This window comes from Lissotriton vulgaris, chromosome 10, assembly GCF_964263255.1.
Source record: "Lissotriton vulgaris chromosome 10, aLisVul1.2, whole genome shotgun sequence".
Classification (NCBI taxonomy): Eukaryota; Metazoa; Chordata; class Amphibia; order Caudata; family Salamandridae; genus Lissotriton; species Lissotriton vulgaris.
The window spans coordinates 489634272-489660046 of NC_141698.1; the positions used below are offsets into that span (position 1 = coordinate 489634272).

General features: G+C 37.5%; 2 protein-coding genes across 4 annotated transcripts in view; both read right to left on the reverse strand.

Annotated features, from left to right (window-relative positions):
* SMARCD3 (SWI/SNF related BAF chromatin remodeling complex subunit D3) overlaps positions 1-25775 on the reverse strand; it is a 1454082-nt gene that overhangs the window by 420875 nt on the left and 1007432 nt on the right. The window lies entirely within an intron of this gene.
* Positions 2549-23876, reverse strand: LOC147685440 (uncharacterized). The gene is made up of 3 exons (XM_086942286.1): positions 23844-23876; positions 14570-20179; positions 2549-2554 (listed from the first exon to the last, which is right to left on the reverse strand). Exons 2-3 carry the CDS (start codon positions 20138-20140, stop codon positions 2549-2551), a joined length of 5577 nt encoding a protein of 1858 aa, XP_086798412.1. The 5' UTR covers positions 20141-20179; positions 23844-23876.

Sequence of the window (25775 nt, forward strand, 5' to 3'; positions counted from 1 at the left end):
CATCCAGGAGTCGGACGTCTCCAAGAGAAGACACCCACCCACCCATCCCTATTAATAAGGATTCAATTAGGGCAATAGCGGGGTTCCGGACAAGAATACCACGGGAACTTCTTGTCTAGAGACAGTTAACTCTGAACAGGTTTGCTAAATCAGTATGGACTCTGGGCTGGCGGGAGAGTTGGGGCCGACCTGCTGGTGGCCTTGGCTTTTCAGCCCTACCCCAGAGGCCGCTGGTTGCCCAAGTGGGCGCTTTCCTCACCTGCGGCTCTGTTGACCAGAAGGGGGTTAACGTTATCGGGCAGGTGATCTGGATTGTGGCCTGCTGGCGCAACCCTGAAGTCAAATAAAAGGCCCAGTGGAATGGGCGGTGAATGTATATATTGTATTATAAGTGCAAGTTTATTCTTAAATACTGTATTGGAATATGTATGAATAAATAAAGACATTGCTGGGTCAATGAGGTAATTGACCAGAGAACTTAAATTTTAATAAACAAGCAGCACACTGCAGAAAATCAAGTACGACTCCCGAGTTTGATGTGGGGTTGGGTCCTTGTAAAGCATGCAGTGTGGCGGGGGGAGAATGCACTTTGTCTGCCATCTATGAAAGGAGACAATCATTAGGCTTGAGTCAATCCCCTAATCTTTCCCCCCTGAGCCCACCTCCAAACTCACCGTGGGGTGACATACCATCTCAGGATGTGGGAAATGAAATCCCAGATACAGAGACACATGATAGTGGGACACCTAACCAGAGTGTTCTTATAGAATCTGACCAAGACTTAGCCCAGGATAATGATACCGAGTCCCAGATAGATGATACAGAACAAGATCCCCCTGTGCAGGAGGGTGCACAGGTGAACACTGTAGATGAAGACCCACCTGTTCTTGCACCGGTTACACAGGCGTTTAGAAAGTGTAGAAAACCACAAATACATCGGGGTGGTTCTCATTCTGGAAGGAAGAGGGCGGTGTCGCCACCGAAAATTAAGGAAAAAAATAGGGGGAAAGGTGATGACACTGTGAAGCAAAATGTGGATGAAGAGTTTCTAGCCAGGATAGCTGACATGATTGACGGTAAATTTAAAGCACTCATTAAACCAGTAGTGGCTAAACTAGATAAGCTGTCTGCTGACGTAAAGAAACTAGGTGCGGACCAGAAAAAGATAGCTGAAGAGGTGACAAATATATCAATCATAGTCACAAATCTAGCAGTTTCTACAAAAGAGTTTACCGCGAGAGGAACGGAGGGAGGCACAAATAAAATACAAGCCAACCCCACTGAACAGGCCCCAGTAACAGTGCATAATCAATCAATGATAAGAGAGGATCAGCCCCCAAACCCATCTGTATCGACCACACTAGGTACAGAAGAAGACACACTACAATTCATAGAAGATACATCACCCCTAGTGCTGGTACTGGCAAATGTCCCCACATTAGTACCAGGTCAATTAGAATCCCCCACAGCACTGACAAGTAAGGCCCTGCATTGGCTGTCTGGTAATATGCAGTTGGCCCCCTGGGGGAAACAACAGCTAGCAGGAGACCTTAAATCAGCCAGAAGGGTACCTTGGATAGGGCAAAATCCCCAAAAATTTAAAGGTGACTGTATAGTTTTAAACTTTACAAACTCCGCTGTATTACCAAATATTCTATCAAACATTCTCCCTCCGCAGCGCAGGAGAGGCACCATCGTTCCACTTACTTTAGAATTTTTTGGTAAAAAACAGAGAAGCATGACATATCCCAAGCTAACTTATACCCACATTAGGCCAGTGTGGCCGGGAACAACAAATGGCGGGGGCCAAGGTGCCCCAACTACCAATTGGGGGTATAGTTTAGATAGATGGGATTGTCCACAACAGATACACCAACAAGAACATCAATACCCTATCCATTTTAACAACCAGTTCAACATCCCCATTTCTAATAGGTTTGATGCCTTCTATGGCCAGGGAGGGCTGGAAGGGGTGGAATGACTATTCGATACATCATTCACTACCGCCCAAAATGATCGTACGCAACGAGATGCAGGACTAGCAAAAGAGGTCCAAGTACCTGTATCGCAAGGACTTAATGTCGAGATGATGTGTTCATCGGCTCAGATAAATGGATCAATAAGTTCATATAATGTAACAAATCCTGCCTCTATCCTTGTTCCTACTATATATAACTCTGTAGAAGTACGGGTAGCCCATAGTACAGGCCCAATGCCCTCTATCCCAGATGAACATGAAAATGTAGATATAATTTTATGTTCACCACAAACATGCAATGAAAGTTTAATATCTTGGAACATAGCCGGGCTTTATGACAAATCCAGTGATAATGGTTGGTTGTCTATTGTTAAGGAACATGCGGTAATATGTCTCCAAGAAACATGGTTGGTGGATAAAAATGTACACATTGAGGGTTATCAAAGTTTCTTTATTCCAGCAGTTCCCTCAGCTAGTGGTAGAGCAAAAGGGGGGTTGGCAATTTATGTCAACCTGGCTCTTACATGTCTCAAAGTTGAACATCACTCTGGAAATAGAAATATCCAGATTTTAGAGCTAAAGAGGGGAAAAACAAAGCTTATACTGATTAATTTCTATAACGCAGTGAATCAGCTTGTTGACTGTAACATACAGCCTTTATGTGAATTTTTAAGGGAAAATGTTGGATTTTTGCCCCGCCCAAAAATAATTGCAGGTGATTTTAACACACATCCATGTGGGACCCCTAGTGAGACTACTGTTGGCCAACTGGGTTGTAACAGCCTGGAAGGTTTTCATTTTGATCATTCGCGGCGTGGAATAGAACTAAATGCGCTAATGAATGAAAATAACCTTATCACAGCAATGTCCACAGTATCGGATCAAACTCTCTTCCCTATTCCCACATTTAAAGGCCACGCAACAGGAACATATATAGACCATATTTTATTGTCTGCAGACCTAGTTAACGTTATTCCGGACTACTGCATTCAAATGAGCATTTATAGCGACCATAACCCTATATGCATTAAAATGGGTGGGAACATTTTTGAAAAACGAATTCCACGTGTGGATCGTGGAACCACAAAATGTATAAATGGAAAGCGTCGCTTAAAATGGTCATTGGTGGATTGTGAAAACTTGTACACTTCTATTAACAATATGTGTAGCCCTGAATTTTCAGTATGTATATCACCTGTATCAGCACCACAACAAATTTTAGCATCGTTTGAGGAGGTTGCCATAAAAGTAGAATCACTGTTAACGGTGCCAGTCAAAGGGAAAACAAATGCAAATAGTAGCCCAAAGTGGTTTGATAAAGACTGTTCCAAGGCTAGCCGCGAGCTCAAGATAGCACTGAAAACAAAACCCAGAGATCCGGTGCTTATCAAGGATATGCGATTTAGGTATAAAAAGTCCCTCGCTAATCGCAGGAAAGAGGTAAAGAAAAGCGTTTGGGAGTCCTTGTTAGATCCTGAAACATTGAAAAACAGCTCGAAGTTTTGGGATATCATAAACAAACCCTTATTTGATCAACCTAGAAATTCCACTGTGGGTACTAATATCCCAGAGGAAGTGTGGGTTAATCATTTTAGTTCTATTTTTAAAAATAATGAGCTGCAGGCAGAACACATTCCAGTTGTTTCTAAAGAAAATTTGCTGCTCTTCTCAATTAACGAGGTTGCAAAGGGAATCGAAGGGCTGTCAAACAACAAGGCCCCAGGCCAGGATGGTCTTCCACCGGACCTTTTTAAATCCTGTATAACACTCTGGGCACCAGTCCTCACAGCCGTACTTAATGCGGCTGTGACTTGTGGATGCCCAAAGTCATGGGGGGTATCTACCATAGTGCCCGAGTTAAAAAAAGGTGACCGTAACAGCCCCCTCTTCTATAGGCCAATATCGCTAATTAACTTTGTTGCCAAAGTAGTGGGGGGAGTAATTTTAAATAGACTGGTCACATGGTCAGATAAAAATAACATAATATCCCTAATCCAATATGGATTTAGGCCTGGTCATTCTACGATTACTCAATGCTTAAATTTATACTTAATTATAGGGAAGTATACCAAGGCCCGACAAGGAACAATTCACATGGCGTTCATGGATCTTTCCTCAGCTTTCGATTGTGTAAGCCGTAGGAAGCTCTGGGACGCCATGGCGAAAATGGGCGTGGAACAGAATTTAATTAATCTGTTAGAAGATATGCACTCCGATACGAAAGCAAATGTTAGGTACACACAAGACCTAAATGTGACAAAAGATTTTGGAGTGTACAGGGGAGTTCGTCAAGGATGCATTCTGGCCCCGTTCCTTTTTAATCTATATATAAATGAATTGGAGGAGCATCTTTTAAGTACAAACACTGACTATCCGTACATTGGCCGAAAGGGACTGCCGGTTTGCTTTATGCGGATGACGCAGTCCTTTTATCTAGAACTGCCAATGGTCTTCAAACTTTACTAGACTCCTTCTTCACCTTCATGAAATCCAGAGACCTGAGTATAAACAATTCCAAATCCTTGGTAATGAAGGTTGGCCAAGGACATAAAAAGCCAAATCGTCTAAATGTTAATGGAGTACCAATCCCTGTAACAAATACATTCTCCTACCTTGGAGTCCTGTTCGACCGTCAACTGAACTGGGGACCCGTAATACAAAAAAAAGGAAGAGGTAATCAGGGCAAATGTGGCAATATTTGACTTCTCAAGAAAAATGGGAAATAGTCCAGTTGCTGCATTACTCCAACTCTACCAAGCCAAGAGCGTTACTACTGCATGCTAAGGTAGTGAGATATGGGGATACGTCCCACTGGGAGCCCTAGAGATAGTTGAAAACAATTTCTTAAAGCAGCTACTAAGAGTCCCCAGGGGAACGGCAAATTTTTCTGTACATGAAGAACTGGGTATTCCCTTTTTATGCGATAAAATGGCAGTAAATCCCCTAATATGTTGGTTAAACTGTTGGCTAAATGATAACATACCACTCACTCAGCTCATACAGAGAGAAGCACTTACGTGGGAAAATAGGTTGAAGGTTCCCTGGATAAAGTATCTGAGTAATTGCTTTACTGATATAGGACGACCTGAGCTTTTCTCAGCTCCTGAATCCATTACCAAACTAGATGTTATCTTGGTGAAGAAGGCTTTTATCTCTTCCAGATACCTAGATAGGGAGACTGGCGAATTGAGGAAAGATAGTGTACAAAATCATGTATTAAAAAAAACAACCTTGCTCATGGAACCGTACCTAACATGGCCAATGTCTAGTTATGACCGCTTTTTACTGACAAGGTTCAGGTTAGATCTATTTCATTTACTTTTGGCTGTGCCCAAAGGATCTCATCGTGGACAAGTGTTGCCGGCTTGCGGCTGCGACGATAAGTCTCCGCAAGATCTGGCACACTTTTTATTTTTTTGTCCCTTTTACAATATACCGAGGAAGTTATACTTAAAACCTTGCCTAAAAAAATGAACTTTTCTCAATTCAGACCAGCACTTTTATATCTTCAGCTGCTAAGTTGTGACTGTACCCTGCATGTACGTAGCTTTTTAAAACAGGCAATGAAATTTAGGAAAAGTATGGAAGGATAATAGTATTGTTAACTGAAAAGATATATTTAAATTTGTTTGAATATTCTTATTTATTAATTTGAATGTTTAATATGCCTGCAACTTTTGTGAGTATTTTTCTCTTGTTAAAGTCATTCTTTTAACTGTTTTTTTTTTAGTGATAATATGAGCTAATATATGTATAATGTAAAATGCTTTTATGGTTGTCATCTTAAACAACCGAATAAAGTTTATTGACTTGACTTGACTTGACTTTACTGTTTATGTGCTGACCTCTTCTACTTCAACCTCTTTTGATGCACTTATATCTACTGACTTCTCTGTGCTACACAGAAATGGCATCGGCAAACATGGCTTATGCATTTATTTATGAATCTATATGGTCCTGCTTGAAGACTGCTTACCAACCTAGTTTCACTCTCAACTTCACTTTGTGTCTCTCAAACGACTTTGACCTAAATCCATGAGCACCAACGTTAAGTACTGTCTTCTCAGGCATCTTGACGACCTTATCACCTCACCAAGTCTAACCTCTCTGCCTACACCTTAAAGGTGATTTAATATTCATAGAAACAACCACAAAAACATTGACAATAACTAAGGAATCTCTCCTATCCACCTCAAAGGAACAGCTTGAACTTGATCATCCTTCCATTACTCCAGGCATCCTCATTCACCTACACTGGATCTCTGTTTTGCAGGAAACAGTCTTTACCATGCAATGTGTTTACCATGCCGCTTTTACCACATAGGAATGTATTTTACCACGCACAGTAAATTTGTTAAGAGAAAAAACAAATATATATATATATATATATATATATATATATATATATTACCTACTGGCGGTCGCCAGTAGGTAGTTATAGTTAGGATTTTTTTCAATGTTAAATTTCAAAATTCTATTTGGAATACCTTTGGCGCCGGTTGACGAATCTGACTGAAAATTTCCTCAAAATGGCCTCGCGGCGTTCCGGTCCTTCCCTGAAAGTTTGGGGGGGATTCGTCAAGCGGGGTCCGAGATAAAAGAGGGGTCCCAAAACGCGTTTTCCACATGTTAATTTCCATAGGGCGGTCGATTTCACTTTTAACCCGAACGGCTGAATGGATTTCCACCAAATTTGGCAAAATTGTAGGGACTGGTAGCCCGATGTGCCTTTGCTATGTCTCAAGATATGTGCTCCAGTGGATTTTGAGTAATTTAGGTTCAAAAAAATATATATATCTATAGCAGCGCTCCGGTGCGCGCACCGGGGAGCGCTCCGGGCGCGTGACGCGAGGTGCGCATGGAAAGCTGATTGGCTCTCGGGTGTCTGTAAACATTCGAAACAGTCCAGAGCGGCCGCCATCTTGTGTCTCGGTAAAATCGAGACATAAGAGGTGGCTAAAACAAAGGGGGAAATGACCATAAGGCGTCAGGGATAGACCCCTTTGACCCCCTAGGTTTGATGTGGGGGCTATAAAAGGGCCCCGCGGGGCATTTAAAATATTTTTTTTTTTCGTTTTGCGCGGGGGAAGCGCCCGGTGCGCGCACCGGGGAGCGGCCCGGGGAGCGTACTATGATGAAAAAAGGTGACAGAGTTTTTAAAAAATGAAGTTTTGATTTAGAAATTGGAGGTAGTTCTAAAAAGAACTTTTTTTTTCTTCTTTTTGTTGTTTTATATTTTTTTTGTGTTTTTTGAACTTTTTGAACTTTTTTTGGCTTTTCAAAACAGTTTTATATATTTTTTTGTATTTTTTTAGGGGGAGAAACAAAAAAAGGGAATTGAAACTGGCTCAACTGGAGCAAAAAAACAAAAAACACAAAAAATTACTTCTTTTTGGGGCACTTGTGATTATCACCTGCAAGGACGATGAGCTTAACGCTTTTTTCGCCATAGGCGATAAGCTTGCCACATGCAGAACAAGTGATTTTAAAATCAGCAAATCTCGGCTGAATGCAAGGCATCACCTCGGATGTTTCTGGTTCCGATGAAGTGGGTTGGTTTCTTTGGGAGGGGGTCCTTGATGACTGGGGGAGGATACTGGCCAGTTCCCTGAACTCTGCACGAGAGTAGTTGTTTGGGTGCTTTCTGGTCATGTGCCGAATCATGGTATAGTTACCAAATGAATATTTTTTGTTTGGGTTGCCCCGTGAAAGTTCATCATTGCAGATTAGGCAAGTCACCTTGGGCGCATTCACCTTTTTTTTCCCCTCTGGGATTGAAAAAAACTCCCATACAATGTGTGGTTTGGGTTTGTATGGGGTATTTTCTTCTGGCAGCCATCTTCTCCTCCCCTCCTCCTCTTCCTCTTCCTCCTCCTCCTGTTCTTGACCACCAATATAATTTGGAGCTGGTCCTCTTGGTGGTTGTGGTGGTGGTGGTGGGGCAGATGCACCAGCTCATGCTACTACTGAAGCCATTATTTGGAGCAAAAAAGTAGAGAGAGCTACAAACAGGTCTTCCTCAGTCAAAGGACAAAGTCAGAATAAGGAAAAAAGGTGGGGTCTTTCATCATTTAGAAAAAAAAACTGTCCTGAACCAATGAGAAGTGTTATTTTCAGGTCACAAGACCAGGGGCTTCATCATTATGAAACTAAAACTGTTATGAACCAATGAAAAGTGTTATTTTCTGGTCACATGACCCGACGCGCTTACGCTACGCGCCCGGGGCGCGCCCCGGGTCGCGCAGCGTAAGCGCGTCGGATGTTTACGTTGCGCGATCGTATTCGCTTGAGTACTTCCAGGTGCGCTTACGCCGTGCGTATCACGCGGTCGCGGCTACGCGATACGTCACGATCATGTTTTCGTTTGCGATATTGGCGCTCACGGGACGCTCCCCGGGGCGCTTTTCAGAAATACGCTTTTCGGGGCGCTCCCCGGGGCGCGCTCCGGGAGCGCTCCCAAAAAAAACTAAAAAAAAAAAAAATGGGATAATTGTAGGGACAGGTAGCCCTATTCTGAAGTGGTTTGTGAAAAAATTAACTTTAGAAAAATATGTATTGTGCTACATTGGGCTTAATATATGTTAGAGCCAAAATGTAGCCCAAATGTAGCCCAAAGTAGCCCAATGTAGCCCAAAGATGGCCACCAGAGACCAAAAAATGTAAATGTAGCCCAAATTTCAACTAGATGTAGCCCAACTGTAGCCCAATGACAGAATGTACCAGAGTGTTCTAAAGAACAACTAGAGTGCTAACAGTCTTATTTATAAAGTGAAACTTATAGTTAGGAATTAGCATTAAAAAAACCTATGAAATTCACTGAAAAAACCATAGGTTTCACACCAGTTATAGTTAGGAATTAGCATTTAAAAAACCTATGAAATTCACTGAAAAAACCATAGGTTTCACACCAGTTATAGTTAGCTGGAAATTTTACTGATATAAAACCATTGAAATTCCCACGTTATAGTTAGTCGGACTCACTATAACTTGCGCGTGCAATGCACTGCTGATGATATCACATATTACATCACTCATGACATGGTCAGTGACATCACTCATGACATCACTGATGACACCATCCAGTGAATATGTGTCTTTCTGAAAAATAAATATTAGTGAGTTATGTTTAAATATTTAAATATATATATTAGTGTTTCACTTTGTGTATAAGTGGCTACATGTGTTGATAAGTAGCTACATGTGTATGCATATGGGTTATTAGATATTTTTATTAGTATCAGTATGAGTGTCTATATGGTTTGGTGGGGGTATTACTTAGCACATAGATGCATGAGTGACTGACTCTTTGTTTGTATGTGTTTTGAAGACAGCATATGTACAGGACTGTATGGGTGGATGAGTGTCTATATGTGTTTGTTAGTGAGTGAATGACTGTCTCACTAGTGTCTTTATCAGTAACTACATATGTTTTAATCTAGTATATATGAATATTGATGTATATAAGTGAGTATATGTGAGAGTAAGAGATTGTAAGAGTTCCTGTTTAAATAAGTATGTGTTTCTATAAGTGATTGTTTAAGAGAATAAATATGTGTAATTTTCAATAGAAGTAAGGTGGAAGTGTGTGTATAACTCTATATTCAAATAAATGGTTGTTCAATAGTTTATTTGCACGTGTGAATATGTGTGTGAGTAACTTTTGGATGAATGTCGGTGTGTAACAGGATGTATAGGTGTATCTCTTCATATGATGAGTGAGTATATGTATGAGTGACTATATAGAACTGTTGGTGAATGAGTGGATGTGTATATAGATAGTGGAATTACTGAATTGCTTGTTGTAACTGATATAGGTATCTCCATTTTTAAAAAAATGTCAGTTTCTATTTTTGAATATGTGTCTCAAGGGTTACTTTACACTGAGAGGAGGTCTGTCACTGTGTCACAAGGATGGTGTCATCAGTGATGTCATGAGTGATGTCACTGACCATGTCATGAGTGATGTAATATGTGATGTCATCAGCAGTGCATTGCACGCGCAAGTTATAGTGAGTCCGACTAACTATAACGTGGGAATTTCAATGGTTTTATATCAGTAACATTTCCAGCTAACTATAACTGGTGTGAAACCTATGGTTTTTTCAGTGAATTTTATATATATATATATATATTCACTGAAAAAACCATAGGTTTCACACCAGTTATAGTTAGCTGGAAATTTTACTGATATAAAACCATTGAAATTCCCACGTTATAGTTAGTCGGACTCACTATAACTTGCGCGTGCAATGCACTGCTGATGACATCACATATTACATCACTCATGACATGGTCAGTGACATCACTCATGACACCATCCTTGTGACATAGTGACAGACCTCCTTTCACTATAATGTAACCCTTGAGACACATATTCAAAAATAGAAACTGAAATTTTTTAAAAAATGGAGATACCTATATCAGTTACAACAAGCAATTCAGTAATTCCACTATCTATATACACATCCACTCATTCACCAACAGTTCTATATAGTCACTCATACATATACTCACTCATCATATGAAGTGATACACCTATACATCCTGTTACACACCGACATTCATCCAAAAGTTACTCACACACATATTCACACGTGCAAATAAACTATTGGACATCCATTTATTTGAATATAGAGTTATACACACACTTCCACCTTACTTCTATTTAAAATTACACATATTTATTCTCTTAAACAATCACTTATAGAAACACATACTTATTTAAACAGGAACTCTTACAATCTCTTACTCTCACATATACTCACTTATATACATCAATATTCATATATACTAGATTAAAACATATGTAGTTACTGATAAAGACACTAGTGAGACAGTCATTCACTCACTAACAAACACATATAGACACTCATCCACCCATACAGTCCTGTACATATGTTGTCTTCAAAACACATACAAACAAAGAGTCAGTCACTCATGCATCTATGTGCTAAGTAATACCCCCACCAAACCATATAGACACTCATACTGATACTAATAAAAATATCTAATAACCCATATACATACACATGAGTGGATGTGTATTAGATGGTGGTATTACTGAATTGGTTGTTGTAACTGGTATGGGTATATCCACTTTTTTGAAAATATTAGTTTCTATTTTTGAATATGTGTTTCAAGGGTTACATTATAGTGAAAGGAGGTCTGTCACTCTGTCGCAAGGATGATGTCATCAGTGATGTCATGAGTGATGTCACTGACCATGTCATGAGTGATGTAATATGTGATGTCATCAGCAGTGCATTGCACGCGCAAGTTATAGTGAGTCCGACTAACTATAACGTGGGAATTTCAATGGTTTTATATCAGTAAAATTTCCAGCTAACTATAACTGGTGTGAAACCTATGGTTTTTTCAGTGAATTTAATAGGTTTTTTAAATGCTAATTCCTAACTATAACTGGTGTGAAACCTATGGTTTTTTCAGTGAATTTCATAGGTTTTTTAAATGCTAATTCCTAACTATAACTGGTGTGAAACCTTTGGTTTTTTCAGTGAATTTCATAGGTTTTTTTAATGCTAATTCCTAACTTTTTATACAGACTCATACCTATGTGTTTTTTAGTGAATTGCTAAAGTATGTTTTTGTAAAAATGAACACTATAATGTATATTGAGATAATATTTTTAATTTAAAATATTTTTTTTTATATTTCGCTTTCGGTGCGCGCACCGGTGCGCGTACCGTCAGCGCACTAACAAAAAAAAAGAAAAAAAAATGAAGGAGGGACTGTGTAATAGATAGTAAGACAGATAAAAAGTGTAAAAGGAAGTAACTGAGAAAAGAAAAATGAATAAGGGAGCAAAAGAAAGAAGAAATAGGAAGAAGACTAAAGCAGAGGTTAAGGGAGATTGTAAATGGATGTTGAAAGTAAAAAGAAGGACAGTTAAGTATGGGAATGTCAGGTAGTGACGGAATCAGAGGAAAAGAATAGCAGTGATTGAGGGAAAGTAAATATCAGTGAATATAAGTAAAAAGGGGTGAAAGAGGGTACATGTAAGTGAATAAGGGTAACACATGGGGAGTAATAGAGACAAACAAGAGAGAGAGTAAAAGAAGGACTGTCACAAAGGGACTAAGTGAACCAGTAAAAAAGGTAAGTGAAGGAGTGTGCATAGGCAGAAGTACTGAAAGAAATTGAATGTGGTCGGAAGTAAACATGGAACAAAAGAATAAGTGAGGGAAGCAAAGTAAGGAAATAGGGGTGCGGTAGGGTGACAGAAAAATAGTGAAAATAAAACAAAAGGTGATAACAAAAAAGATTTTGTAAACACACTTACCATATAATCAATGCAAACTTGTATCTATGAAAGATAAAAGAAAAAACACGTTATAATTTCTTAAAAATATATAATAAAATAGAAACAACAGTTCATGAGGTTTAAAAATCTACAAAAGTTTACTAAGAAATGATGCAATAGTGAAGGATACAAAAACAGAAAGAAAGTAATGTAGAAAGAGAAAAAAAAAGGAAAAAGAAATAGAAAGAGAACAAATTCCTAAAGGTAAATAAGATACTAAAAGAATGTAAGATATCAAATCAAAATCAGTAAAGATAAGAAAATAAAAGAAAAATGAGTGAAAAGGAGAGAAGTCTGATTGAGAAACTATAAATAAAAAAGAGGAATAGAAGATGATTGAGAGTGAGTGAAGTAAAGTAACAGAGTGAAGGGATGAAAGGAATGAAGTTAGTATAGAACGATGGATAAAACAGGAGTGAGAGAGTAAGTACACAGAAAGACAAAAGGAAGAACTAAGTGAACTACAGTACAATGGATGCGAAAGAAAAAAAAAGGAGAAAAAGAAAGAGAGGGTTAGGAAACTAAAGCAGTGGTACTGTGAGAATATGAAAAAGATAAAAAGTGGTGGAAGGAACAGAGGAAATGCAGACAGTTCCTATTAGATTAAGAAGTTGTGAATGAAGTGCACTAAAGAAACAGCGATGAAAAAAGAGTGTAAATTAGTAAAGAGAGGTAAATAAGGGTGAAAAAGAAAATGAGTATAAGACAATGTGAACACAATATAAATTACACAATGCAAACTACACAATAACTTCTACAATATGTTACATTATTTATTTTTGCTGTTCTCAGAATATATTGAATTTCACTTAAATTAGTGAGATCAAAGTCTTCATCATATAACAGCGGGAAAAAAAAAACACAATCTAAAAGATTGTGTTTAAAAAAACCCATTCAAACATACATCTCATATAAGTACACTAATCTTTGATTCACTTACTTTTCCGTGAGACCAAATTGCAGATAGTGAAGGTCCTTTTGGTGGAAAAAAGTCTGCTGTGCTCTATAACTTCCATTTCATCGACTTCCTATGAAAAAAGATCTAACAACATCATATGTTACACTTTCCTCACGGCCAATTTGTGTCAGATATATCAGTATTTTTTACTTTGAGATCCACTTAAAGTATCTACATGAGATTGCAGATAGTGAAGGTCCTTTTGGTGAAAAAAAGTCTGCTGTGCTCTATAACTTCGATTTCATCAACTTCTAACAACATCATATCTTACATTTTCCTCACGGCCAATTTGTGTCAGATATATCAGTATTTTTTACTTTGAGATCCACTTAAAGTATCTATAAATAATTTCAAATATTAGATTAACTAACTAACTAACTAACTTTTATTAACTATTCCCGTCTTCAAAGGCCAATTCCCTTTACTAAAACTTTGGTTTTAAAAACACTAGATAAGAATTTGTAGAGTCATAAGGCAAACGTTGTTTATAAGTTAAATGAGAATCATTGCAGTAACTCCATCCATTTTCAGATTTTAAGTAGCATGTATAATGTCCTGAGGTGGTCGAAGATCCATCATGATAAATAATAGCTTCAGTTGTAAAGGTCCTTCCAGAAATTGATAACTGAGAAGCCACAAAATTTTTGATAGAAGTTGTCAATTTAGTTCCATCAGGTCTACATCGTTGGAAAACTAAAATAATATACTGCCCATACCTTTGTATAAATAATGTGGACAGCATTGTACAGTTACATTGGGTACACACCATATTATGATCTGCTGCTTTAACTAGATTTTTAAAAGACACTGATTTACAGTCTGGTAAAGTCAAATATATAAATCTTTCAGTGTCTATTGTAGTAGTACTTGATAAACTACAATTGTGGCAGTCATGCTGCCATTGATAAGAAAGACTGAAAAGATTATCTACATCTACACCTTCATCTTCCAAAACACCAAACATATACATTAAAAATTCCTGACAATCCTGCTGAATGTTCTGTGAAAATTTATCTTGACCAGAACACAAATCTAAAATATTTCGAATTTCTGTTACACTTTCTATTTGTGCTGTAACACTGCTACATTTCTGAAACACAGAATTCAATAAACCACACAATCTTTGATCCCGATTTTCAACAATCTGTTCTTGTAAACTTTTAAGAAAAAAAACAACATTAACCACTACATTAGCATAGCAGTTGACACCAGAACTGTTTTCAAACTGAAATCCAACAACATTTTCTCCACAATTCTTTTTCTTCCTGTTTTCAATTACAGTTTTCTCTACTTTTTGTCTTTTTGCAACTACCTCACTACAATTATCCTCATTTCTTCTTTTTCGGCCTACCACACGTTTTTCAAACAGAGGATATTGAGGCAAATGTGGAGCATACTCTCTTCTTAACCTATTGTATTCTTTAACACAATCTAGATCGGCAGAAATCTTTGTCTCATCACACGCAATCAAGTACAATCCTGATAAAGTTCTGACTCGAGATAATGCCACATATGCCATACCCTCTTTAAACACAGATCTTCCAATGTTCACCAATGCACTATCTACACTTAAACCTTGAGATTTATGAATTGTCACTGCATACGCCAAACAAACAGGAAACTGTTTTCGGCGAACATATAAGTCTTTTACAAGTAAAAATCTAGCAGAACAACGACTTATTTGTTGTACTTGTTCAATGCCATCAAATTTTATTTTTAAAAATTCAATTCCATCTCTATTTCTGTAATTCACAAAATCAACAACATAACCCATTGCTCCATTTACCAGACCGCTTTCAACATTTAAATTCCTTCTCAAAATGATACGACAATTTAAACACACATTCAGAGTCTTTTCAAAACCAGCTGTTTTTGAAATACTTTTCTCCAATGAATGCAATTTAGTTTTCAAATTTTCTGACAAAACAATTGTTGCACCCATATGCTCTATTTTATCTATTGCTTCCAGTTTCACAATCTCTTCATTTTCTAAGTCTAACATTTTTTGATTGAAGATGGAACATTCTTGCAGAGTTGGCATCAAACATATCCCAGATTTCTTCTCAGTCATTTTTTTAAAAATATTCTCTGGAAGAATGTTTTCATTTGCATACAAATTTGAAATTAATCGACTATGCAAAGCTTTTTTCCCTTTCTCAGTCATTTTTCCAATTCTTACATCTTGTAGAATATTTTTATAATCTTCATCCTTGGCCTGTCGCATATTTTGAAGCAGTTCAGCATATTTAAAATTTAGCCATATATTAACATTTCCAATGCTTCCAAGGGACTTCCTGGTATCTTCATGCGTGAGCATTTTAAACACTGGTTGTCCTTTTACTGGAGTCAACTGCAATAGATCTCCAAAAACAATAATGTGTTTTCCTCCAAATAACACATCATAGTCTGTTTTAAGAATTTCTTGCATTCTCAAATGCACAAAAGCAAGCATTAGATTTGAGACCATGCTTACTTCATCTATGATAAGAAGTTTCATTTTCTTCAAGACTCTTGAAACTTCAGAACACGCATCTCCAGATAGCTTGTTGTAATGCAATTTATTATCATGTTCAACTGGCAGCATCAATAAACGATGTAGAGTAATCCCTTTAATGTTATGTGCTGCCAGACCAGTTGGAGCAGTTACAACACAAGACAGTGGTGAATCAGTCCTTTTCTGCAGATAACTTGCAACGGCTTTAATTAGAAAACTTTTTCCTGTCCCCGCTTCTCCACTTACATACAGTCGGACAGGGTCAAATAATATACATGAGCACTCTTTTTTCTCATGTCTGAATCCATGTTCAATCTGCTCTGTGACTTCATCATATATCTTTTTCTGCTCAATGTTTAGTTGCGTTACCAAATCTTCTAAGTTAACTCCATCCTCTTGAGCTTGTTCCATAGCTCTTTCCACCTCATCCATGGCAGTGGCAGCTTCATTTTGGATAATTGGTCCTCCTAGTGGATCCTGGCTCAATGAAGTAGAACTCTGACTATCTTGAGAACTGTTTCTAGCTATCTCTTCAGCAATTGTGGTTTCTTGCTCCATTTCTTCATTCAACATTTGCAGATAATTTAGAAAAATAGGACATTCTATGGTATCCTTAGTTGCATTAAAAGAGTCTTCATAACAGAGAAAATCTCCAAGTAGTTCCTCTTCTGTACGCCATGGCTTAAAGAGTTGCAAAAGAGCTAAATAGTAAAATTCTCTTTTGTCTGGAACTTCACAACTCAATTTTCGATGATTAATCAAATGGCCTTTTTTCTGCTTCACTAGACATCCTTCATAGCCAATGAGTGCATATTTTCCATTATTGATATCTTCTGTGATGTTCCTCTTATAACTGTAGTTTTGAAGAACTTCATACAAACATGTGTTCTCAAGGTGAGTACTTCTATTTGGATAGTATGTATCCAACATATTTGTCTTCAAAATATCTGTACTGTTTGGTTCTTTTTCCGCCAAATATTCAATTTCTTGTACAGATTTCAAAACTCGGTTTCGTGTTGCAGCAAGACCAAGACTCACCCAAATGATTGTTCTTGATTTGGCATAGAGACTTGCTGATGATAACCGATCAGAACATTCATATGCTCCAATTTCTCGATGCGACAACATCTTCAGACTGAAACTGTATAATTTCTTGCTTAGACTCTTTTCATGTGAAATGTCCTCCCACATTTCCTTCAGTTCTGTCTTTTCTTTTTTGGTGATGTAAGATGTCACATATCGAGCCACAGCAATAGAGTTGTCAGCAACGAACTGAATATCCATGTTAGCATTCCACATGGACAAAATCACTGGGTTGTAATCGTTGATGTACTTAGATTCTTCATTTCTTTTCAAATTATATGTGTTTTTGGGAGATTTTCTCGTCACAGTATGTCGTAGAGATGACATCAAATTATTTACTCTTCCTTTAGAAATCACTGGTCGAGGAAATGCAAAACGACATTTCGTGTAGTACTTTTCCTTGTTTTTAAATTTTCGACGACAGTACTTTCCACAACGATGAGATTGAAAACGTAAAACTTGTTGCCTTAAATTGTTTTCTTCAGTAGATTTTGGAACAGCACATGTTGAATACTCTTCAATGAAACTCATCACTGTTTCATCTGAATCTGATCCAAATTTGGGTGCATCTTTAATCCACAACAACATATGTATATGAGGAGCACCTCTCGCTTGATATTCCTTCCTCCAAAAGAAATCCAAAACCTCTCCAAGGGGAGGATTTTTTTTGTTGGTAATAAAAGACATCATAGCTTCAAATCTATGATTAAAATATCTGCAAACATTCACTGGATCTAAAGAACACAGTTCTCCTGGTGTTTTCAATTCTATATTTGGTATGTTTTCATTTGCCTCTCGTAGAAATTGAAGTAAATCGTCCCAGGCATACTCAGCACAGCTAAGAGTGAGGAACCATGTAGGAGTTCCTAAGTTTCTTAGCATACATTTCAATTCTCCATGACGACGAAACCAATACTCGTTGGTTCCACGTTGACATGCCATGAGATTGATTAGCTGAGATTCCAAAATACTGTCTTGCAGATTAACTTTCTCCATAAAGTCCCTTGCACATACATTTTGCAAATGAGGTCCACTTTTTAATATATGATTAACTGCATAAGAAAGCCCAGACAAATCACTTTCAAACAGTAGATGAAATAAATATGGAATGCATTGACGAAACCTTGGATCTTCTGCATATAATCTTAGAGTCCGGTATTCAGCTGCAGGAATTTGAACTGGTCGATCATCATATCGTCCACCACAACCTGTTGGAAATAATTGTGGAAAACAACGAGCTTCCAAACTTTCTTCCCATACACTAATGGGACTTCCTTTTGCTGCCTTCATTTGAAACAAGTCAATTGCATTTCCCATTACTTCTTTGGAATGCAAAGGATGAACAGTATAATGTTCATATATTTCTTCAGTTCTAGACACATCAACTTTTTCAATTTGACCAACTGAAGAATCACTATCTTCTTCTGTAGCTGTTTCCTCTACTCCAACACTTACATGTTTGTAGTACTCATTGTTTTTAACTAAATACAACGTTGCCTTCTTGACTTTTTTAACATCCACTAAATCTTGCCAAATTTTCTTACTCTTTGTTGGAACCCCATTAACTAGAATAACTAAAGGATCTTCTTCTACTCTTTCTACACCAATTGTATTAATATTTTTCTTTACATCTAGAGGCAAATAAACAACTCTTCCCTTTAATCCTCTCAGTAAATCTGATGGAGGCAATTTCCCTGTCTTAGGCTCCATGCGAACAATAGCCTGAAAAGGATGGACACATTGAATCAAAATAGATTCATAAGTATTTAGATCCATCAATTCAGAAGGAATATCTATCAACTGAAGATTATTATAAACTGCTCTTGCAGGCATTCTATTTTCATTTAATTTTTTCAAACAATAAGTGCAAATACGCTGATCCAAACTCAAATCAAAAGAATTCTCCACCAACAAATAACTTACAAAATCCTCCCATTCACTATTATTTTCCAATTCACTTTTTGCATATAAATCAACTAACCTAGTCTGAATTTTATAATGAGTCCGTCGACAACACACACAAGTTACATTAGGCCTCTCACTTGATTTCACCTTAAACTTGATAATTTCCTCATCAAACTTTTCAATACTTGAAATTTGTCCATTATCTTCTGCATTACCATCCATTACTATATCTATTTCTACACTGTCCTCTTTGTTCCCAAAATAACAAAACTCAATTTCTTCACAAATAGTCTTCACATCCACTTCAGATCCATGCAAAAGAGCACTATTTAACTGTTTAAGCTTAAGTGCAGGACTTTTTGCATAATACAACTTCCTCACTAATTTCCTTACGTTATTATGATGCACTGCTAACATCCTAAAATGATGAAAAACACTCCGACAAACTTTTCTAGAAAGACATGCTAGTGAATGCCCTTGCAAACCTGTGCTTTCTCTCACTCTGCAAGGATCTAACTCTTGCAGGATCTTCATTTTTTGTTTGAGACTTTTTTTACTATATGTACGTAAGAAATTTCGAAGCAAATCAATTGATTCCTGTCGCACACTACAAATACTACTGCATTTCCATGTGTACACTGGACCCTTAGTACGTCTCCCTAAAACTTCATCAGCTAAGACCTCTTCTGCATCTCTAGATACAAGTTTCTCTTTTTCCATCACACAACTATCTTTCACCTCATATGCACGACCACTGGTGTCAACTGCATGCACCAAATCATTTTCCTGAAAGTAACTCTCCTCATTAAAAAAAGGCTCAGAACTTGAACTATGCATCCATTCACCAGAAAATACTTCACAAAAATTACTCCGATTAATAATTCTTTTCCATCTACTGTTCGATTTGAAAACATCCATTGCCTTATTAAGTATCCTAATTCTATTGATTATTAAAATAAATAATTTTTTCTTAACTTCAAAAGCCTGATCAACAATCTTTTCTACACTTTTCTTTTTCTTGTAAAAAGCAGCTTTTAGTTTACTTTTCTTTTCATTTTTTAGCAAATTTAAAACTACCCTATTGCGAAACATTCGCCTACGAATGTCCCTAAAAACATTTACCCTTCTATTGCTAACCATTCTCTTCTCTCCTGGTCCAATGGAAACATTTTTTGTGGGCTTCTCTTTCCTTTTTAGATTTGTTGACTTTTTCTGTATATTCACATTAGCAATTTCATTTTTTTTCCTACGACATATGTTGCGAAGAAAAGACTTAATTGGCTTACCAGAAGCTTTTCTGGTGTTTTTTGAAGTAGTTGTTGAAGAGGATTCCATAAACTCTGTTGTTGATGTTCTCCTTTTCCGTATGGTATTTTTGATATTTCTTTGCCTTGAAGGCATTTTTGCTTCCTTTTCAGAAGTTGATTTGAATCTGTTGTTCTGTTAAAAAAACACATGAAAGACCACTATTAGCAAACAACAAAGTAATGTTAAAAAGCAAACAATATAAACAATAAATTGCAACATATTTAAGTTTATACAATAGCAACACATGGCTTTATTTTTAAAGGCCTTGCGCCACCAGTGCGTCACTTATTACCCATGTTTAAAGTCAAGCATCAGCTGCACATGGCATTCATAAATAAGGGCCAAATGCAAATACCAATCAATTGCACCCAAAAATCGATTTTTCAATAACATGTAAGAAACACTGCGCAAAACCTAAGTACAACCACTCAATATCATCAAACAAAGTCAGGGTCTGATTTATAAAGGCCTTGCGCCACCAGTGCGTCACTTATTACCCATGTTTAAAGTTTTGCATCGGCTGCACATGGCAATCATAAATAAGGGCCAAATACATATACCAATCAATTGCACCCAAAAATCGATTTTTGAATAACATGTAAGAAACACTGTGCAGAACCTATGTACAACCAATCAATATCATCAAACAAAGTCAGGGCCTTATTTATGAAAGCCTTGCGCCACCAGTGTGTCACTTATTACCCATGTTTAAAGTCATGCATCAGTTGCACATGGCAATCATAAATAAGGGCCAAATACATATACCAATCAATTGCACCCAAAAATCGATTTTTCAATAACATGTAAGAAACACGGCGCAGAACCTATGTACAACCAATCAATATCATCAAACAAAGTCAGGGCCTTATTTATGAAAGCCTTGCGCCACCAGTGCGTCACTTATTACCCATGTTTAAAGTCATGCATCAGCTGCACATGGCAATCATAAATAAGGGCCAAATACATATACCAATCAATTGCACCCAAAAATCGATTTTTCAATAACATGTAAGAAACACGGCGCAGAACCTAAGTACAACCACTCAATATCATCAAACAAAGTCAGGGCCTTATTTATGAAAGCCTTGCGCCACCAGTGGGTCACTTATTACCCATGTTTAAAATCATGCATCAGTTGCACATGGCAATCATAAATAAGGGCCAAATACATATACCAATCAATTGCACCCAAAAATCGATTTTTCAATAACATGTAAGAAACACGGCGCTGAACCTAAGTACAACCACTCAATATCATCAAACAAAGTCAGGGCCTTATTTATGAAAGCCTTGCGCCACCAGTGCGTCAATTATTACCCATGTTTAGAGTCATGCATCAGTTGCACATGGCAATCATAAATAAGGGCAAAATACATATACCAATCAATTGCACCCAAAAATCGATTTTTGAATAACATGTAAGAAACACTGCGCAGAACCTATGTACAACCAATCAATATCATCAAACAAAGTCAGGGCCTTATTTATGAAAGCCTTGCGCCACCAGTGCGTCACGTATTACCCATGTTTAAAGTCATGCATCAGCTGCACATGGCAATCATAAATTAGGGCAAAATACATATACCAATCAATTGCACCCAAAAATCGATTTTTGAATAACATGTAAGAAACACTGCGCAGAACCTATGTACAACCAATCAATATCATCAAACAAAGTCAGGGCCTTATTTATGAAAGCCTTGCGCCACCAGTGCGTCACTTATTACCCATGTTTAAAGTCATGCATCAGCTGCACATGGCAATCATAAATAAGGGCCAAATACATATACCAATCAATTGCACCCAAAAATCGATTTTTCAATAACATGTAAGAAACACTGCGCAAAACCTAAGTACAACCACTCAATATCATCAAACAAAGTCAGGGCCTTATTTATGAAAGCCTTGCGCCAACAGTGCGTCACGTATTACCCATGTTTAAAGTCATGCATCAGCTGCACATGGCAATCATAAATAAGGGCCAAATACATATACCAATCAATTGCACCCAAAAATCGATTTTTGAATAACATGTAAGAAACACTGCGCAGAACCTATGTACAACCAATCAATATCATCAAACAAAGTCAGGGCCTTATTTATGAAAGCCTTGCGCCACCAGTGCGTCACTTATTACCCATGTTTAAAGTCATGCATCAGTTGCACATGGCAATCATAAATAAGGGCCAAATACATATACCAATCAATTGCACCCAAAAATCGATTTTTGAATAACATGTAAGAAACACTGCGCAAAACCTAAGTACAACCACTCAATATCATCAAACAAAGTCAGGGCCTTATTTATGAAAGCCTTGCGCCACCAGTGCGTCACTTATTACCCATGTTTAAAATCATGCATCAGTTTCACATGGCAATCATAAATAAGGGCCAAATACATATACCAATCAATTGCACCCAAAAATCGATTTTTGAATAACATGTAAGGAACACTGCACAGAACCTAAGTACAACCACTCAATATCATCAAACAAAGTCAGGCCTTATTTATGAAAGCCTTGCGCCACCAGTGCGTCACTTATTACCCATGTTTAAAGTCATGCATCAGTTGCACATGGCAATCATAAATAAGGGCCAAATACATATACCAATCAATTGCACCCAAAAATCGATTTTTGAATAACATGTATGGAACACTGCACAGAACCTATGTACAACCAATCAATATCATCAAACAAAGTCAGAGCCTTATTTATGAAAGCCTTGCGCCACCAGTGCGTCACTTATTACCCATGTTTAAAGTCATGCATCAGCTGCACATGGCAATCATAAATAAGGGCCAAATACATATACCAATCAATTGCACCCAAAAATCGATTTTTGAATAACATGTAAGGAACACTGCACAGAACCTAAGTACAACCACTCAATATCATCAAACAAAGTCAGGCCTTATTTATGAAAGCCTTGCGCCACCAGTGCGTCACTTATTACCCATGTTTAAAGTCATGCATCAGTTGCACATGGCAATCATAAATTAGGGCAAAATACATATACTAATCAATTGCACCCAAAAATCGATTTTTCAATAACATGTAAGAAACACGGCGCAGAACCTAAGTACAACCAATCAATATCATCAAACAAAGTCAGGGCCTTATTTATGAAAGCCTTGCGCCACCAGTGCGTCACTTATTACCCATGTTTAAAATCATGCATCAGTTTCACATGGCAATCATAAATAAGGGCCAAATACATATACCAATCAATTGCACCCAAAAATCGATTTTTGAATAACATGTAAGGAACACTGCACAGAACCTAAGTACAACCACTCAATATCATCAAACAAAGTCAGGGCCTTATTTATGAAAGCCTTGCGCCACCAGTGCGTCACTTATTACCCATGTTTAAAGTCATGCATCAGCTGCACATGGCATTCATAAATAAGGGCCAAATACATATACCAATCAATTGCACCCAAAAATCGATTTTTCAATAACATGTAAGAAACACTGCACAGAACCTAACTACAACCACTCAATATCATCAAACAAAGTCAGGGCCTCATTTATAAAAGCCTGGCGCCACCAGTGCATCACTTATTACCCATGTTTAAAGTCATGCATCAACTGCACATGGCAATCATAAAAAAGGCCAAATAAAAATACCATTCATTTGCACCCAAAATCGATTTTTAAATAACATGTAAAAAACACTGCGCAGGACTTATATACTAACATACAATTTCACTTCTAAAACATAACTATCTGCTTCCAAATATTCTCCATAGAGAAAATAAATCTCTATCTAAATTAAATGAATCATTACTTACCTTTAGAAATGCTTTTGGAGATTGAAAACAGTGTCAGACACACACACCAATTTTTCTTTAGCAGAGGAGAAGGTGTGCTCTCAATACACTGAAACCAAGACTGGCATAGAAAATCTCTATCTTTGTACACATATGCCTTAATTCAACCAATGAAAACTCTTCCCTCACTATTTTCAAACCAACACCCATCCCCCTCTCAAACCTTTCTATCTGTTACCATAGCAACTCCCTCCTAACTGAACTGTAAGGTTCAAAAGTTTATCTTACAATGTTGCAAATTAACTCAGCAAGGATGTTTGACCTGTCAATACAGCAGCCTATACAGGGTATTTTTGCTTTTGGTGACTTTTTTTAAACCATTCAAATTGCTTCTTTCACACAACATAACCATACACCCTAACTTTCAGTTTTCAACTATCTGAATCCACCAATCATTGCTAGTGATTCAAGAGCACAGAAACTCCACAATTATTTTTTTGTGAACTCCTACTGTTCCAACTGCCATTTCATTCCCACACTTCATCTGACTGGACCAGAACCTTCTCACATCATGTACTCTGTTTGGGTTATTGGACATAGCTACATCCACTGGGCTCAAAGGTATGCAGCTAGCAGAAATTTTCATAACCTTGATTTATCAAATGTGGAAATCAAGTGGATTGGCCACAGAGGATTAAAATGTCACCAATTGATACCATTGGTGAAAACCTTTTTGCATCTGCCAGAACCTGACCTTATAATTGTGCACTGTGGTGGAAACGATCTAGGCACATTAACTGGGGTAGGTCTGGAAATGCTATTAAAGGACACCTTTCATCAATTGATGATACTTTTTCCCCACACTGCCTTGGTATATTCCAATATATGCCAAAGACAGAAATGGAACTGGTCCAACCAATTTGGTCCACAATTTGAGAAAGCACGGAAACATGTAAATAAATCTGTTTCTGCTTACATGAGAGACTATGGAATGGGTTCATTATACAATAATAACTTGCGTTACAACATGCAAGACATCTACAGAGGAGATGGAGTGCACTTCTCAGATGAGGGGAATAGAATATTCCTCCTGAATTTAAGAATGTGTATTGGAACCTACTTGTAGGTACCTAAATCAACCACAGAACCCAAAAGCTCTTTTCAGAGCTACCCTAACTCTGATCATTCAAAGCGTTTATTTTTTTCTAACTTTTTTCACTATTTTTCACCAAAGTACGCTTTCGGGTACGCTTAAAGGTGCGCGCACCAGGCGCTACCCCCGCGAAAAATTAAAGAATTTTTTTTTTTTTTTTAACGTTTATGAGCCTCCTAAGCCCCCCTCAGAAAACCTAGAGGGTCAAGAAGTCTCTACAGTTCCCCCTTCTATCCATTCCGAACATTGTTTACCCTCCATCTTGTGTCTCGATTGTTCCGAAACACAAAATGGAGGACTCCCGTAACGCTGCCAGTGCGCGTAAAGGAGCGCGCACCCCTAAGCGCTCGTTAAAAAAAGGTGGGAAAGTAATTTACGGAAAACCCAATGGAGACACTTTCATCAAATATAGAATACGCCCTACTACATAGCAGTCCCTACCATTTGCCCAAATTTGGTGAAATTCCATTGAGACATTTAGGCTACAGGCCTGTCTAAATATCCTGAGGTAAATTACATGACAAAAACACACTTGTAATGTTAGAATTTACAACCAATTAAAAAGTATCTCTCATTTTCTACGATTATTTCCTGACGTTTGATTGGTTAAGTACAACAATATATATAAAAGAAGAGAGGGAAACACAGCCATTTTGACTACTGCTTCCTGAAGTACACTTGAAAACAAATTTCACTGACAACTTCAACTAATTTCTCTAAGGTAACTTCTAATTATGGAAGTATATTGTACACGTTAAGTTTATTTCTTAAAAAATATTCTGTTAGTGATATGCTATCCC

Excerpts from the sequence above, each read along its gene's own strand:
- LOC147685440 (XM_086942286.1), bottom strand. The coding sequence starts at position 20,140 with ATGCCTTCAAGGCAAAGAAATATCAAAAATACCATACGGAAAAGGAGA.